The sequence below is a fragment of the Geotrypetes seraphini genome, chromosome 17 (genome assembly GCF_902459505.1).
Source record: "Geotrypetes seraphini chromosome 17, aGeoSer1.1, whole genome shotgun sequence".
NCBI lineage: Eukaryota > Metazoa > Chordata > Amphibia > Gymnophiona > Dermophiidae > Geotrypetes > Geotrypetes seraphini.
The window spans coordinates 10,159,103-10,176,600 of NC_047100.1; the positions used below are offsets into that span (position 1 = coordinate 10,159,103).

Consider the following 17,498-nt stretch of genomic DNA (forward strand, 5'->3'; position numbering starts at 1 on the left):
GTAACATAGTAGATGACGGCAGATAAAGACCCGAATGGTCCATCCAGTCTGCCCAACCTGATTCAATTTAAATTTTTTATTTTTTTTACATTTTTTATTTTTATTTTTCTTCTTAGCTATTTCTGGGCAAGAAACCAAAGCTTTACCCGGTACTGTGCTTGGGTTCCAACTGCCAAAATCTCTGTTAAGACTTACTCCAGCCCATCTACACCCTCCCAGCCATTGAAGCCCTCCCCGGCCTATCCTCCACCAAAAGGCCATACACAGACACAGACTGTGCAAGTCTGCCCAGTAACTGTTTACAAGTAAAAAGCAGACAAGAGCATAGGAGTGTTATAGGGCAATCAATTTGTTTAATCTTTAGGTAAACTGTTTAAGTATTGTGTAAATAATAAGGTTTTTAGGACTTTACGAAATTGTTGTAACTGGTTTTAAGAAAGGTTTGGACAAGTTCCTGGATGAAAAGTCCATAGTCTGTTATTGAGAAAGACACGGGGGAAGCCACTGCTTGCCCTGGATCGGTAGCATGGAATATTGCTACACCTTGGGTTTTGGCCAGGTACTAGTGACCTGGCTTGGCCACCGTGAGAACCATTGGTCTGACCCAATAAGGCTATTCTTATGTTCTTATGACCTATCAATCTGACAGAATCAGGAATCCCATTCCACATTTCTAACATAAGAACATAAGAACTGCCATCTCCGGATCAGACCTTCGGTCCATCAAGTCCGGCGATCCGCACACGCGGAGGCCGTGCCAGGTGTACACCTGGAGTAATTTATAGTCCACCATATCCTTATATGCCTCTCTTAAGGAGATATGCATCTAGTTTGCTCTTGAAGCCTAGGACGGTCGATTCCGCAATAATCTCCTCTGGGAGGGCATTCCAGGTGTCAACCACTCTCTGAGTGAAGCAGAACTTCCTGACATTAGTCCTGAACCTGTCCCCCCTTAGCTTCATTACATGTCCTCTAGTCCGTGTCAAATTGGACAATGTAAATAATCTTCTCTGCTCTATTTTGTCGATTCCTTTCAGTATTTTGAATTTATAAGCGAAAGATTGACTGAGTTTCCTGGCCGATTTAATTCCTCTTAACAGTAGTTTATATCTCTGTGTATTCCTCGAATGACAAAATCTAAGGGTATTCCGGTATAAAGGGACCAAAGGGCCAAATATTCCACAAAGAAGCTTAAAAAAGACACAGGCGCTTTTAAACTGGATCCTAAAACGGATTGGGAGCCAATGAAGCTTTCTCACTGCGAGGGTAGATGTGATATAGACATGCAATGACTAGAATAGCATAGGAATACCATTGAAGAGGTAGGAATGGAGTTGTAGCCTTCTCCTTGGCTATTGCTAAGTGGGGGGGTTGAGTTCAACACTGTATTAAGAATTTAGATTCAGACAGGTCTTTAAGTTGTTAAGTGGGATCTGTTATCAGTGTGTCCTTCAGTGATTGATTGACTGTAGAGCTGGTATGAGATGTTGCCATTTTTCAAGCGAACGGTTCTTAGATAAATCTGTCATTTGAAGTGGTCACCTCAGCCATCAGTCTCGTAGGCTAGATTAGTTTAAAACAATTTCTCTGTCCCCACAACAGCAATGATTCATTTTTAGGTTTATTGTGTTACTTCAAGCTTCTGGTATTCATTACAGAAAGCTAGGAGCTATACAATGGAGTTTTCTGCAGGAGGATTTTTAGAAACTGCTTGAAACTTGGCTTGAAGAAAAAAAAAAAAAAAAAAAAAATCACGTACCCTTCTGCTTACTTGATGGGTGGCAGCAAGTCTTTCATGTCTAGTCCATTTCATTATTACAATGGGATCTCTCTTTTTCTATAGTTCAATTTCTTTATTAAACGTTCAAAAAATATAACACGCAAAGAAATAACAATCTCGACTCCGAACAATTACCAAAAAAGGACGCGTTCTACAAAGGCTCTAAACCAGGGGTCTCAAAGTCCCTCCTTGAGGGCCGCAATCCAGTCGGGTTTTCGGGATAGCCCTAATAAATATGCACAAGACGGATTTGCATATAATGGAGGTGACAGACATGCAAATCTGCCCCATGCATATTCATTAGGGCTAGCTCAAAAACCCGACAGGGTTGAGAACCACTGCTCTAAACCATATTAAAATCGTCCAGCTGGTCCTGCAAAAAAGGTATCAGCAGTTCTGTGAATGAAAGCCCCAAATGGCAAATGAGTATGCCAATAAAGTGATATAAGCAAGAAACAAAATAGAAAATTGATATGAAATTAAACGCTCTTCAGTTTCTGCTCAAGTGGCTGCCAAATTTTCTGCAACAACTATTTCAGCTGAAACTATTTCCGAGCCATCGTGGTTTCGTGACAGTACAGCATTCCACCCAAATGCAGAGGGTAAAGGGTCATGGATCTGATATACTGCCTTTCTATGGGTCCAGCCAAAGTGGTTTACATTTATAAGTACAAGATCCTACTACTACAGCGCTGAAAGACGTACGATAGACAGTCCCTGCTCAGAAGAGCTTACAATCTAATTTAGACAGGACATTTCAAGGTTGGGGAGGTTATAGTGGGTCTAGGTATCTGACAGCAGTGAGGGGGAGTTAAGAGTTGACCAGGCATATTTCGGTTTTCCGAGCTTTTTGGATTTTGGAATGGTAATGTTAAGTCAGAAAAAGACAGAACATATGACCATTAAATTGCCACCCTGTAGCTCCCTTTGCCATTTTTTTTTCCAGCCCTCTGGATTGAATTGCACAGGGAACAGGAGCAACGAATGCACCTGCATGAGTTACAGCGTGTGTCACGTCGGCAAAATTGACTAGCTCTGGTTTGCAACTAATTTGCGGTTTTGGAGCTTTGTGGATAGAGGATCTTGTACCTGTACAATGTGCAGGTACTTTTTACTGTCCCTACTGGGCTCACAATCTAAGGCCCCCTTTTATCAAGCCGTGTTAGGGCTTTTAAATCTCCGGCCACTGCGGCAAACGCTCCGACGCTCGTAGGAATTCTATGAATGTCGGAGCTTTTGCTGAAGCGGCCGGCGATAAAAAAAAATCCCCTAATGTGGTGTGATAAAGGGGGGCCTGTGTTCTACACCTGGGGCAATATAGGGTTAAGTAACTTGACCAGGGTCCGAGGAGCTACAGTGCGAGTGTGTGGTGCAGTGGTTGGAGCTACAGCCTTGGCACCCGAGGTTGTGGGCAAGTCACTTAATCCCCACGGCCCCAAATACATTAGATAGAGTGGGAGCCCACCGGGACAGTTAGGGAATAATGCTCGAGTACCTGAATAATTTGTAATCCACATAGAATTGTAGGTTATGCGGAATATAAATTATATAAAAATTGAGCCCAGCCATTGCCAGGATCACAGCCCACTGCACTAACCATTAGGCTATGCCTGAAGAATAAACGTCCCTGGGTTGGAGACAAATGTAGAGATTTGAGTGAAGAATGAAAAATAATAATTGCCAGCCTAGGAGCGGAAGAACCTGCAAGGATTGCACAAATGCATTTCCAAATAAATAAATATGAGGCCATTCAAATAGAACATGCTCAGTGGTCCCAATGGGATCTCTGCTAATCCATTGTCATTTACCTCTGGTGGCGTAGTAAGTGGGGTGCGGGGGAGGGGCTGCAGTCCACCCCGGACACCATCTTGCTAAGGGTGTGGTACCCCTCCTCCCCTCTCCTTGCCTTGCCCCATACCTTTGTTACTTCCCTGGTGTGAGGTTGCTATTCTCGTTGGCATCGGCGCAATATCTGATGTCATTTCCTGGACTCGTGCCTAGGAAGTGATGTCAAAGGGTGAACTGACACTGACCTGGGCATGCAGCTCATGCCAGAGAAGTTAAAAAGGTATGGGGAAAGAGAAAGGATGTGTGTGCGCATGGCGAGGGGGGGGGGGAGAGGGGGGCACCGCTCATCCGTATTATGCCACTGTTTACCTCATCACTTCTATAACACAACTAGACATATGCAGTACTGTACACATTATAGTAGGTACCTTCTCTGCCACTAGTGGGCTCACCATCGGGAGCAAAGGATGAGATAAGGACTAATACTCGCCGCCCCAATTAAGATAAATAATATTCAACTACAGGAAGTTACTTTGATTAGAGTTCTGGGGGTTATTATTGATCAAAAACTGACATATGTAATGTAATGTAATTTATTTCTTATATACCGCTACATCCGTTAGGTTCTAAGCGGTTTACAGAAAATATACATTAAGATTAGAAATAAGAAAGGTACTTGAAAAATTCACCAGATATCACCACCAGATCAGTGAGGAGTTGTTTTCAGAGGTTACGAATGATCAGATCAATTGCTCCATTCTTGGATTCATCTGCACTGAATGGCCTTGTACATTCGCTGATCATTTCAAAGTTGGATTACTGCAATTCACTCTAAAAGAAATCCATCGACTACAATTAATTCAAAATAACGCAATAAAAATGACAACGAATAGGAAACAATTCGACCATGTAACTCCTCTTCTCAAAGAAGCTCATTGACTGCCAATTGTCCATAGAATCACTTTTAAAATAGCATTATTAACATTCAAAATATTAACAACTAAAGCCCCATCATTCCTAAAAAGGTATATTATTCTATATATTCCTACCAGAAGTTTGAGATCAGAGGACAAAAACTTTCTAGTAATTCCACTCTCTAAAATTGAAAGGGGATAGATTCCGTACGAATGTAAGGAAGTTCTTCATCTAGAGAGTGGTAGAAAACTGGAACGCTCTTCCGGAGGTTGTTAAAGGGGAAAACACCATCCAAGGATTCAAGACAAAGTTGGCAAGTTCCTGCTAAACTGGAACATACCCAGGTGAGGTTGGACTCATTTAGAGCACTGGTCTTTGACCTGGGGGCTGTCGCGTGGGCACGATAGACTACCGGTCTGACCCAGCAGCAGCAATTCTTATGTTCTTAAATACAAGACAAGATACGATCTTTGCTGTTACCGCGCCCAGAATATGGAACTCTTTACCAGCACTTATTAAGGAAGAAAAATCGTTAGGTAAATTTAAAGGACTATTAAAATGCTGGTTGTATAAGGATGCCTTTGAGACATAATCGCCAGATTCTCTTTTTGACCCCATTCATTGCAGAAACTTTTGCGTCCTTTGTCCCAGGCCTCGAGAAATTTAAAATAAATAAAAATCTTTTTAATTTAATTTTTACTTTTTTATTACACTTTTAAAATTCTTACCCCCCTCTTGTATTTACCTTTCTTGTTTATTCTACTGTGCTTACTGTAGTTCTCCCCACTTCCCCTGTGTATAAGTCTGTAACGTTTGTGTGTTTGTTGTAGTTAGTAACTGAGACCCCGTTTTTAATTGTAAATCGCTTTGAATTTATGATATTGCGATGCATCAAAATTTTAATAAAACTTGAAACTTTGATTTGACCAGAGTCACAAGGAACTGTGGTGGGAATTGAACCCAGTTCCTCAGATTCACTAACCGTTAGGTTACTCCTCCATTCTTAGACTTTGACTTAACTCCTCCATTCTTCGACTTAACATTCTTCGACTTTGACTTAACTCCTCCATTCTTAGACTTAACATTCTTAGACTTTGACTTAACTCCTCCATTCTTCAACTTAACATTCTTAGACTTTGACTTAACTCCTCCATTCTTAGACTTAACATTCTTAGACTTTGACTTAACTCCTCCATTCTTCGACTTAACAGACTTACAATAATTCACACATGGGGATACCGTCTCAGTTTGGAGCTGGGCATCCCATACCACTCACAAACTGATAGAGATGGAGATTGCAGGTTTGGTTGTTGTTATTAAACTCGTTTGTCGTACAAATCAACTGAAGGACTCCTGAACTTTAGGAAAACAATAAAATCGTATCTCACCTGCCTACGGCCAATGGATTACAAGTAAAATGTATAATTACAAGTAAAAGAATGACAAAAAACTATAACTAATTACAAGTAAAAGTACTGCAAATTGTACTTATCTACTGTAATGAAGTCCTGTACTTCATTGCTACCCATCTCTGACCGTACTTTTCCAGCTGGGAGTAGCAAATGAAACACATATTTCTGTTTTGGAATAAAGGGATGGTTTCCTGCCAAACATCTTTCACCTACAAATTAGATGCACAGCACTGCATTAATTGTTACTGTCATGGAAGATGACATGCAAAACTAATTAGGGCTGGAATAGCAAACTATGTTACGCTGGCCTTTTTGTGTACTTCGTGCGCTGAATAAAAATAGAAGCAGTGATGAATTCATGAAATCATTATGTTAGTCACACTGTCGCCTGCGCTTTTTCGAAACATACCCTCCCCCCACACACTTTTTTTTATAAAACAGTAGCGTGTTTTTCAGCGCCGGCCGTGGTGGTAACAGCGTTGATGCTCATAGGAATTCTATGAGCGTTAGAGCTGTTACCGCCGCGGCCGACGCCAAAACCCATTATACGGTTTTGTAAAAAGGGGGGAGGGGGGGATAGGGCTTGCAGTTATTGATTCAGTCGCTGTGCGGATATGGAAGATAGAAAAGTTATGAAAAGGTCAATGACTATTCCGGTTGTGTGGACTTGTATACATATCACATTGGGGCATGCATGTAGGGTTACCAGCTGGCTCCAGAAAAAGGAGGACGGATTGAGACTGCCGGGTTTTACTTCCAATCCGTCCTCCTTTTTCTGGAGCCAGATGGTAACTCAAGCTGCATGGTAACCAATGACAATGTTCACAGATTAGTACTCGCTTCCACAAATTTTAGCTAGGAGGTGCAAACGAGCTCTTGGCTCATCAATATTCCTAGATAAGTTCTGCTTGAAATTTTTCACGTTGCCACAGCTGGGAACATCCCACATTCCAGGCTGTGGCAAAGTGCTAAAAACGTTACAAAATGCTTTTTCATATGGTGACACTAGACCAGTGGCGTCACGAGGATGAGAGGTACCCGGGCGGTGGCACCCCACCCCCCCCACCTACACATGAGCCTTCCCCACCCCCTCCTGATGCATGCACACCGCTTCCTTTCCCCCGTACCTCTGAACGTTCCTGGCACGAGCATCAACCGCCACGCTGCTGTCGCACCAGCTTCGGCTCGTCCTCTGATGTCAGTTCCTAGGCACGGGTCCAGGAAGTGATGTCAGAGGAAGAGCCGATGCTGGCACGACAGCAGGTTGGGGGGTTGCTGCTCATGCCAGGAACATTACAGAGGTACGGGGGAAGGGAAGCGGTGTGCACGTCTGGCAGTGGGGAGGGACGGGGAAGGAGTGGGGGCGGCGGAAAGGAGGACGGTGCCTTCGCCCTCACCATGATGGCATCCGGGGCAGACCTCCCCCCTTACTACTGCTGCTATAGCACTGCTAGACGTTTGCAACGCTGTACATTAAAACATTCATGAGACAGTCCCTGCTCAGTAGAGCTTACAATCTAATCAAACAGACAAACAGGACAAGTAGGAGGGTTAGGGAGTTTCTCAGGCATGGGTGCTTTACATGGGAGTAGCGGTTAAGAATTAAAGGCAACCTCAAAAAAGTGGGCTTCCAACCTGGATTTGAATACCGCTATGGACGGAGTTTGACATACTGACTCTGGCAGTCTGTTCCAGGCATTTGGTGCGGCAAGAGAGAAGGAATGTAGTCTGAGTTGGCAGTAGAAAAGAAGGGTACAGATAGGAGAGACTTGCCTGAAGAACAAGTCCCCAGGGAGGAATATAGGGAGAGATAAGAGAGGAGAGATATAGGCAGTCCCTGGATTAAGAGCGAGTTAGTTTTTAAAGCTGTTCGTAAGTCGTATTTGTATGTAGATTTTAAGATTCTTGCTGCTTACCTCTGCTCCCAGCTGACTAAAGGGCCCACTTCCCCTAAGGTGCACAACCACACGCAGTTCTTAACGTGGCCGTGCAACATTCCTGAAACTGCTGCGGAAGTGTATTCTATGCCAATGGAAATACTGCTCAGTGAAATCAAATGAAACTGCAACTGTGTTCTTAAGTACGAGTCATACTTAAACGGAGTGGCTGTACTGAGGAGCTGCAGAGTGAATGTATTTGTAGGACCATAAAAGTAGTTTGAACTGTATGCGGAAATGGATAGGGAGCCAATGAAGTGACTTGAGGAGAGGAGTGATGTGAGCACGGCGACCCTGGTGGAATTTAAGTCGTGCAGCAGAATTTTGAAGGGATTGAAGGGGAAAGAGATGGTTACATGGAAGACCTGTGAGAAGCAAGTTGCAGTAGTCTAATTAAGATATTTAACATAACATAACTTTATTCTTCTATACCGCCATAACCAAGCGATTTCTAGGCGGTTTACATAAGAACATAAGAACATAAGCAATGCCTCTGCTGGGTCAGACCAGAGGTCCATCGTGCCCAGCAGTCCGCACACGCGGTGGCCCAACAGGTCCAGGACCTGTGCAGTAATCCTCTATCTATACCCTTCTATCCCCTTTTCCAGCAGGAAAATGTCCAATCCTTTCTTAAACCCCTGTACTGTACTCTGCCCTATTACGCCCTCTGGAAGCGCATTCCAGGTGTCCACCACTCGTTGGGTAAAGAAGAACTTCCTAGCATTCGTTTTAAATCTGTCCCCTTTCAACTTTTCCAAGTGTCCTCTTGTTCTTTTATTTTTCGAAAGTTTGAAGAATCTGTCCCTCTCTACTCTCTCTATGCCCTTCATGATCTTATAAGTCTCTATCATATCCCACAGAAGAAGACTGGACAATCAGCGAACTACAAATGATTAAAAATACAAGTTTCTTACATAGTGTAAAATGTTGCTAGCACAGTTAGGAAATAAATTTGTCAAACAGTGCTGTCTTAATTTTTGGGTTTTCCAGCCCAAATCAGAGGTCCTCAAGGGAATACCTACTCCACTCCTTGATTGCCCAGTGAGCCCAACACTTGCCCCGGACTCAATGCAAGTCTAGAATGTTTTAACAACTCTCCATCCCTAAAATCCCAACCCTTTCTGAACTGTTGCCCCTTCCCACCTCTCAATTCCCCCAACTCACTCTTTATTTAACAATCTGACTTCTAGTAGAAGAGTAGCATGACGACTGCTATGAATCACCAATTTCATTTTGTCCAAGGCAGCTACTGGGGTGAAAGTGAAGAGGATATTCCTGAGACTCCTTGAGATGAGTTGAGGTGCTGGGGGTGGGGGGAGTTAGAGGGGCCAGTCAGACTTGCATTTGGGTGTGAAGGAAAACCGATTCAGAAAGGGTTGAGTCTTCAAGGAAGGAGAGCTGTTGACCTTTTTTAGCACTACGTCAGGGCTCAGTGGGTCTGGCCCACTGGGCCACCTGAAAATGGAGTTCTCCTTGGGGAAGACGATTGAGGTGGGGGGGGGGGGATCTCTGCTTTATACTGGAGAGTCCTTTAATTTTTGAGTGCCATTGTGTGAAAAGAGCCACATTTTTTATAACCTGAGAAAATTGCTGTAGTTCTTTGCCCATTAAAAATGGACCTTCATAGCCAGTTTCTTGCACTTTTTTTCTTCAAGTAATGATCAGTTTTGCATGATTTTGCATTATGACAGATCATTAATGCATTGCAATATTTGGATATACTTTCACCCTTTCGCCTCCTGTGGATTAGAGAATGACACGGTGACAAAATTCATCACCGTCCCTGTCCCCGCGGATAACCGCGGGAAATAATCCCATGTCATTTTCTAGTGTCTATTTCAATCTCAATCCTTCTACACCAGCATTCTTCAAAGCAAAGCTTGCGGGTCAATGGTTGTGGCCATTCATACTCTGATTCTTATGTGAGCCAAGGATAATGAAGCCATTGTGACATCACTGATGTGATTGGCTGTTAAGCACTGGTGGAATGAGGCATCATGACATCACAATATCTGCTCTGGAGACCAGAGACTGTCATTCTGTAGTGTCTATCTCAACCTCAGTCCTTCTACACCAGCATTCTTCAAAGCAAAGCTTGCGGGTCATTGGTTGTGGGCATTCAAACTCTGATTCTTCCCTCTCTCCTTAAAGAATGACATGAAGATGGTTTCCCGCGGGGATGAATTTTGTCACCGTGTCATTCTCTACTGTGGATGTCTATTACCACGAGCAGTAGATATGTCACAAGCCACCATTCTATGTAAGATTTCCTTGTAACCTTTGTTTCTATGTTATAGCATTGTCATATATCGTAGTTTTATCACTCGCTTCCTACCTCCTACCTTCAATTTAAAACTCAAATCACGACTTGGCTTTTCCATGAGAGAAAAGGCATACTAACCCCACCCCGCCCCCCTCTTTTACAAAAGCACAGAAGAGGTTTGTAGCGCTGGCCAGAGCGTTGAATGCTCTGCGTTGCTCCGACGCTCATAGGAACTCTATGACCATCGGAGCAGCGCGCCAGCCGGAGCTAAAAAAAACTTCCGCGCTTTGGAAAATGGGGAGGTAAGTGTGCATACCATAATTCTCACGGAAAAGCCAAGTTGTGATTTGGGTTTGCAAGGAGGCCTGTGACAAAACTAATGATGTTGAAATAATGAATGTTTGAGTAAGCTGTTTAAAAGGAAAAGTCAAAAGGAAATTGCTGCGCCTTCACAGGATTTTCCTGTTTTGCGTTTCATAGCAACCCGATATGACTAAACAGTGCAGGCAGCTTAATGTTAACACTGGGAATAAGCAAAAGCTAAACCAACCTCATAAATCTTGCATAGGAAGGTCTGTGCAGTCTTAATAACCCAACTCTCGCAAACAATATTCAGAAATCTATATTTATAGGGAACTTAATGATTTCATTCTGTAGCACTGAATAGAGATTAGGAGAAGCAAAGTTGGAGATAGAGATCCTACAGAATCTTGTAGTAGTTGCTGTTAGCTTTGGAGAGACCTCCTAGGAAAGAGACTTGGGAGTTTTGATCGACAAGTCGATGAAGCTGTCTGTGCAATATGCATATTATTTGTACCTGCCTTAGGGGTCCAACAATATCTGAAATACAATGGTATGATAACGTGAAAAATATCAATATGTAGCATAAGCCCAATATCAAACGTCAGCCATGAGATACGTTACAGGGCTTCAAAGAAGGTTTGGATAGGTTCCTAGAGGACAAAGGGATTGAGGGGTACAGAGGTAGGTAGAGGTAGGTTATAGGGATAGGTAGAGGTAGAGGTAGGTTATAGGGATAGGAGTAGAGGTAGGTTATAGAAATAGTCAGGGACCACTGCTCAGACAATAGGCCTGATGGGCCGCTGCGGGAGCGGACCGCTGGGCGAGATGGACCTCTGATCTGCCTCAGCGGAGGCAACTTCTTATGTTCTTATGTTTAAAAAGAATACCAGCATTAACCAGACAATGCCCTGTTAGCAGAGGCAGTATTCAGTAACTCTAAGGGGGGAGGAGAGGGGCTGAAAAATTCTCAGTCCAACCAAAAAGAGAATGATGTGGAGCCATGAAATTGACAAGTTATTCCATGGATTCGCCCCTAAGATCAACACACTTGGCACATCATGTCTTAAGTTTCTGTAACCATTAAAAAAAAAAAACCCTCTGATCTGTGGTCACTAAAATACTGCTCCGCTGCAGCGATCACCTCTGAATCACTCAAAAATGATTGCCCTTTCAAACTCTTTTTAAGGATTGGGAACAGAAAATAGTGAGATGGAGCAAGAGCTGGTGAGTAGGGTGGACAGTCTGTGCATTGCAACCCCAACTGCATCAAAACATCCATCGTTTTGCCAACCTTGTCTTGCAAAAAGAGAACTCAGTAGATAAGGACAGGTTGCTCACCCTCTCCAAGGTAGGGAGAATGAAAGGACACTCTCTAAAATTGAAAGGGGATAGATTCCATACGAACATAAGGAAGTTCTTCTTCACCCAGAGAGTGGTAGAAAACTGGAACGCTCTTCCGGACTCTGATATAGGGGAAAACACTCTTCAGGGATTCAAGACAGGGTTAGACGAGTTCCTGCTGAACCAGAACATACGCAGGTAAAGTTAGACTCAGGGCACTGATCTTTGACCTAAGGGCCGCCGCGGTAGCTTGACTGCTGGGCATGAAGGACCAGTGGTCTGACTCAGCAGCGGCAATTCTTATGTTTTTATGTTCTTAGTAATGATTTAGAGTTTGCATGGTTTTTAGCACTGGCCGTGGTGGTAACAGTCCCAGCGCTCACAGAATTCCTATGAGCGTCAGAGCTGTTACCGCCATAGCCAGCGCTAAAAACGATGCTACTGTTTTGTAAAGGGGGTGTTGGGGTGGTTTACTTATATTTATTTTTTTGTGTGATAGTGATGTATGCACTACTTAGGTTTATGCGGGTTAGAAATGTTGGAAAAGAAATAAATATTTCACCTCAAAATAAAATTCTCGGTGGCTGCTCAAACAAAAGATGAAAGATGAATAACCTGGAAAGTTATTAAAATATCAAGGTTTAATGAGATTTTTACAAACTAAATTCGAGGACTGTGCTTTCTTTTCAGTATCCACAAAAGATGCGATTGAATCCTTCTGCGCGGCAGGACAACAGTGGGCGATAGACAATGGAGAGTGTATGCATATACAGGTCAATGAAGCAGACTGTGGGGTTTGCAGGTAAGTGAACTAGAAACAATTCTATATCTCTACAAATAACATAACATGGTTTAACATAACATTTGTATACCGCCTTACTCTTCCTGAAATTTTGATATGACGTAGTGGTAAAGAATAACTGACGAAAGGTGGCATCCAGGTGATGCTTAGAATTTGATTAATCGCTTAATCATACTTCAAAGCAATGTACGTTATTAAAAACTTTACAATTTTCAGGGGGAACGAATACACAAACAATGCTCAACGAACATAACATACATTAGAAAAAGGGAAAATTTCTCTCTTTCCCTCTTTCTTTTATCTTTCTCCCTTCCCCCTTCCTCCCCTTTTCTTGTTACTGTGCGTATATACTGTCTATTTTGAATGGACAGGAGGATTCAGCTTATGATATACAGTGCTCCCCCGGTCATTCGCGGTTGGCGATTTGCAGTCCCGGTCTTTCGTGGTATTTTACGACCGCGAATGACCGGGCCGGAGAGGGCAGCCGGAGCGGCAGGAGAGGGCAGCCGGAGCACTGGCGAATGAAGGAAATCACTCGCGGTATGCTCCGACCGCCTCTTCCTGCCCTAAAGTTGGGCCTTGCCAATCAGGAGCTGCGTGTCAAAGGCTTAGGCCTTAACACGTACAAGTGCATGCTCAAATGCCACACGCGCTAGCCGCTGCCGCCTCCTCTTGAGCAGGCGGTAGTTTTCCGGCTAGCGGGCGCTAGAGCGCACGCTAATTTTGTACGTGCGCTAAAAACACTAGCATGCCTTTGTAAAAGCACCCCTATGCGGTGCAACCCCAAAGGGTCTTAGTAGTAAAAGATGTATTATTAAGATTTTTTTAATTTATAAATTTTGAGTGATAGGAAGACCTCAGTGCAGGATTGTATAGTCAGGTGAATGAACAAATGTTCAATACTGCAATCCATGTGTCGCCACACACCTCACCATCAAAGAATCTTCCGTGTGAGATACAAATTAGTGCAAAACTTAATAAAGTGAAAAAAACACTAAAACAGTGTAAGCCATAACAAAGTTGTGCTAGCCTAGTACAGTGGTGCCTCACACAACGAACTTAATTGGTTCCAGGAGCAAGTTTGTTATGTGAAACGTTCGTTATGTGAAACGCGTTTTCCCATAGGAATACATGTAAAAAAAAATAATTCGTTCTGCAGCATAAAATATGCTAAGATGACATAAAAAAAGATAAATTTTTGGTTATTATTTTTATTTAGATACATCTAAAAACATAATTGTTTTTTAAAACAACACACATTTTTTAAATTTAAAGACAGACTAAGTAGAGTCTAATTTTACAGTGAGAGGGCAGAGTCTCAGCGGCAAAAACTGGAACTTAACTGTTCATTTTTTTTTTTTTCTACCGTGTTTCCCCGATGATAAGGCAGGGCCATCAAATAAGACAGCCCCCCCTTTTTAGAAAAAAATGTAAAATAAGGCACCCCCCCGCAAATAAGCCACCCACCGATACCTGCGCTTACCCGAATCGGGTGGTACGGTGGGTGACTCCGTGTGGTCCTTGGCACCCCCGACACGATCGGGGCAAGAGGGAGCTCAAGCCCTCTTGCCCCCCCGACTCCCCGACACGATCGGGGCAAGAGGGAGCCCAAGCCCTCTTGCCCCCCGACTCCCCGACACGATCGGGGCAAGAGGGAGCCCAAGCCCTCTTGCCCCCCCGACTCCCCGACACGATCGGGGCAAGAGGGAGCCCAAGCCCTCTTGCCCCCCCCCGACTCCCCGACACGATCGGGGCAAGAGGGAGCCCAAGCCCTCTTGCCCCCCGACTCCCCGACACGATCGGGGCAAGAGGGAGCCCAAGCCCTCTTGCCCCGCCGATTCCCCAACTCCCCGACAATATCGGGCCAGGAGGGAGCCCAAGTCCTCCTGGCCACGGCGACCCCCTAACCCCACCCTGCACTACATTACGGGCAGGAGGGATCCCAGGCCCTCCTGCCCTCGACGCAAACCCCCCCTCCCCCCAACGACCGCCCCCCCAAGAACCTCCGACCGCCCCCCCAGCCGACCCGCGACCCCCCTGGCCGACCCCCACGACACCCCCAACCCCCTTCCCCGTACCTTTCTGTAGTTGGCCGGACAGACGGGAGCCAAACCCGCCTGTCCGGCAGGCAGCCAACGACGGAATGAGGCCGGATTGGCCCATCCGTCCCAAAGCTCCGCCTACTGGTGGGGCCTAAGGCGCCTGGGCCAATCAGAATAGGCCCGGGAGCCTTAGGTCCCTCCTGGGGGCAGGGCCTGAGGCACATGGTCGGGTTGGGCCCATGTGCCTCAGGCCCCGCCCCCAGGAGGGACCTAAGGCTCCCGGGCCTATTCTGATTGGCCCAGGCGCCTTAGGCCCCACCAGTAGGCGGAGCTTTGGGACGGATGGGCCAATCCGGCCTCATTCCGTCGTTGGCTGCCTGCCGGACAGGCGGGTTTGGCTCCCGTCTGTCCGGCCAACTACAGAAAGGTACGGGGAAGGGGGTTGGGGGTGTCGTGGGGGTCGGCCAGGGGGGTCGCGGGTCGGCTGGGGGGCGGTCGGAGGTTCTTGGGGGGGGGCGGTCGTTGGGGGGAGGGGGGGTTTGCGTCGAGGGCAGGAGGGCCTGGGATCCCTCCTGCCCGTAATGTAGTGCAGGGTGGGGTTAGGGGGTCGCCGTGGCCAGGAGGACTTGGGCTCCCTCCTGGCCCGATCGTGTCGGGGAGTCGGGGGGGCAAGAGGGCTTGGGCTCCCTCTTGCCCCGATCGTGTCGGGGAGTCGGGGGGGCAAGAGGGCTTGAGCTCCCTCTTGCCCCGATCGTGTCGGGGAGTCGGTGGGGCAAGAGGGCTTGGGCTCCCTCTTGCCCCGATCGTGTCGGGGAGTCGGGGGGGCAAGAGGGCTTGGGCTCCCTCTTGCCCCGATCGTGTCGGGGAGTCGGGGGGGCAAGAGGGCTTGGGCTCCCTCTTGCCCCGATCGTGTCGGGGAGTCGGGGGGGGCAAGAGGGCTTGGGCTCCCTCTTGCCCCGATCGTGTCGGGGAGTCGGGGGGGGGGGCAAGAGGGAGCCAGGCGGAGAGAGGGCAGTTAAGCGCAGTGCCTGCGCGGAAGGATGCAGCTCGGGCGACTTCGTTGTGTGAAACGAAGTTCGTTGTACGAATCAAGACATAAAGTTCGTTGTGCGCAGCATTCGCTGTGCGAGGCGTCCGTTATGCGAGGCACCACTGTATATAAAACATGAAAAGACTGCACAGTCCAGAAAAACTGTAAAGAGACAAAAACTTATCTCAGTGGGAGGTCCAAAGAGCCACGCAGCTCTCAAACAGGTTTCAGAACGGAAATCCAAATGCGTGGTAGCATCTTGTTGCTTGAAAATAGATCCAACAAAGGTTTCCCTTTGGCAGTGGTCTCCAACTCAAACCCTTTGCAGGGCCACATTTTGGATGTGTAGGTACTTGGAGAGCCTCAGAAAAAAACAGCTAATGTCTTATTAAAGAAATGACAATTTTGTATGAGGTAAAACTCTTTATAGCTTATAAATCTTTCCTTTTGGCTAAGTCTTAATAATAATATTGTAATTTATAGCTAAAGAGACATATGATTAAGAAACTGTTTTATTTTACTTTTGTGATTATAATAAACATACCGAGGGCTTCAAAATAGAACCTGGCGGGCTGCATGTGACCCCCGGGCTGTGAATTTGAGACCACTGCTCTAAGAGATCCCACGTGCCTATTCCACGCTTTATTGAATTCAGACAGTCTCTGTCTCTACCACTTATTCTGGGAGACCATTCCACGCATCTACCACTCTTTCTGTAAAAAAGTATTTCCTTTGATTACTCTGGAGTCTATCACCTCTTAACTTCATCCTATGCCCTCTCATTCCAGAGCTTCCTTTCAATTGAAAGACACTTGACTCATGCGCATTTATTCCATGTAGGTATTTAAACGTCTCTATCATATCTCCTCTCTCCTGCCTTTCCTCTAAAGTATGCATATTGAGCTCTTTAAGTCTGTCCCCATATGCCTTATTACGAAGACCACAAACCATTTTAGTAGCCTTCTTCTGGACCAACTCCATCTTATTTGAAGATGTGGTCTGCAGAATTGTACACAATATTCTAAATGAGGTCTCACCAGAGTCTTATACAGGGCATCAATACCACCTTTTTCCTACTAGTCATACCTCTTCTTATGCACCCTAGCATCCTTCTTGATTTCACCATCACCTTTTCAACCTGTTTGGCCACCTTAGGATCATCACATACAATCACACCCAAGTCCCGCTCTTCTGTCGTACATATAAGTTCTTCACCCCCTAAACTGTACCGTTCCTTCGGGATTTTGCAGCCCAAATGTATGACCTTGCATTTCTTTGCATTAAATTTTAGCTGACAAATTTCATACCATTCTTCAAGCTTTTGCTAGGTCTTTCTTCATGTTAGTCACACCATCTGGGATGTCTGCTCTATTGCAGATATTGGTAGCAAAGAGGCAAATCTTACCTGACAGCCCTTCAGCAATATCACTTATAAAAATGTTAAAAAGAACAGAACTTTGAGGAACACCACTGGTAACAACACTTTCGTCAGAGCGATCTTCATTGACCACTACCCTCTATTGTCTTCCTGACACAGCCCGTCACTTTGGGGCCCATCCCAAGAGAACTCAGTTTATTATCAGACATCTGTATGGTATAGTGCCAAAGGCTTTGCTAAGGCCTAAATACACAACATCTAGTGCACTCCCTCTACCCAATTCTCTGGTCACTCAGTCAAAGAAATTGATTTGTCTGACAAGACCTACATCTAGTAAATCCATGTTGCCTCTAGTCCTGTAATCCACAGGATTCCAGAAACTTCACCATTTTTTGCTTACCACAGAAGTCAGACTTTCTGGCCTATAATTCCCTAGTTCTTCTTTACTTCCACTTTTGTGTAGAGGGACCACATCTGCCCTTCTACAATCCTCCAGTACCACTCCCG

General features: G+C 45.3%; 1 protein-coding gene across 3 annotated transcripts in view; it reads left to right on the forward strand.

Annotated features, from left to right (window-relative positions):
- Window positions 1-17,498, forward strand: part of FBLN2 (fibulin 2) — a 261,844-nt gene that overhangs the window by 146,797 nt on the left and 97,549 nt on the right. For all 3 annotated transcript variants that reach the window (XM_033926337.1, XM_033926336.1, XM_033926338.1), the window contains one exon: window positions 12,430-12,541. In XM_033926337.1, coding sequence (XP_033782228.1) covers window positions 12,430-12,541 — 112 coding nt within the window. The remainder of the gene's footprint in view (window positions 1-12,429; window positions 12,542-17,498) is intronic.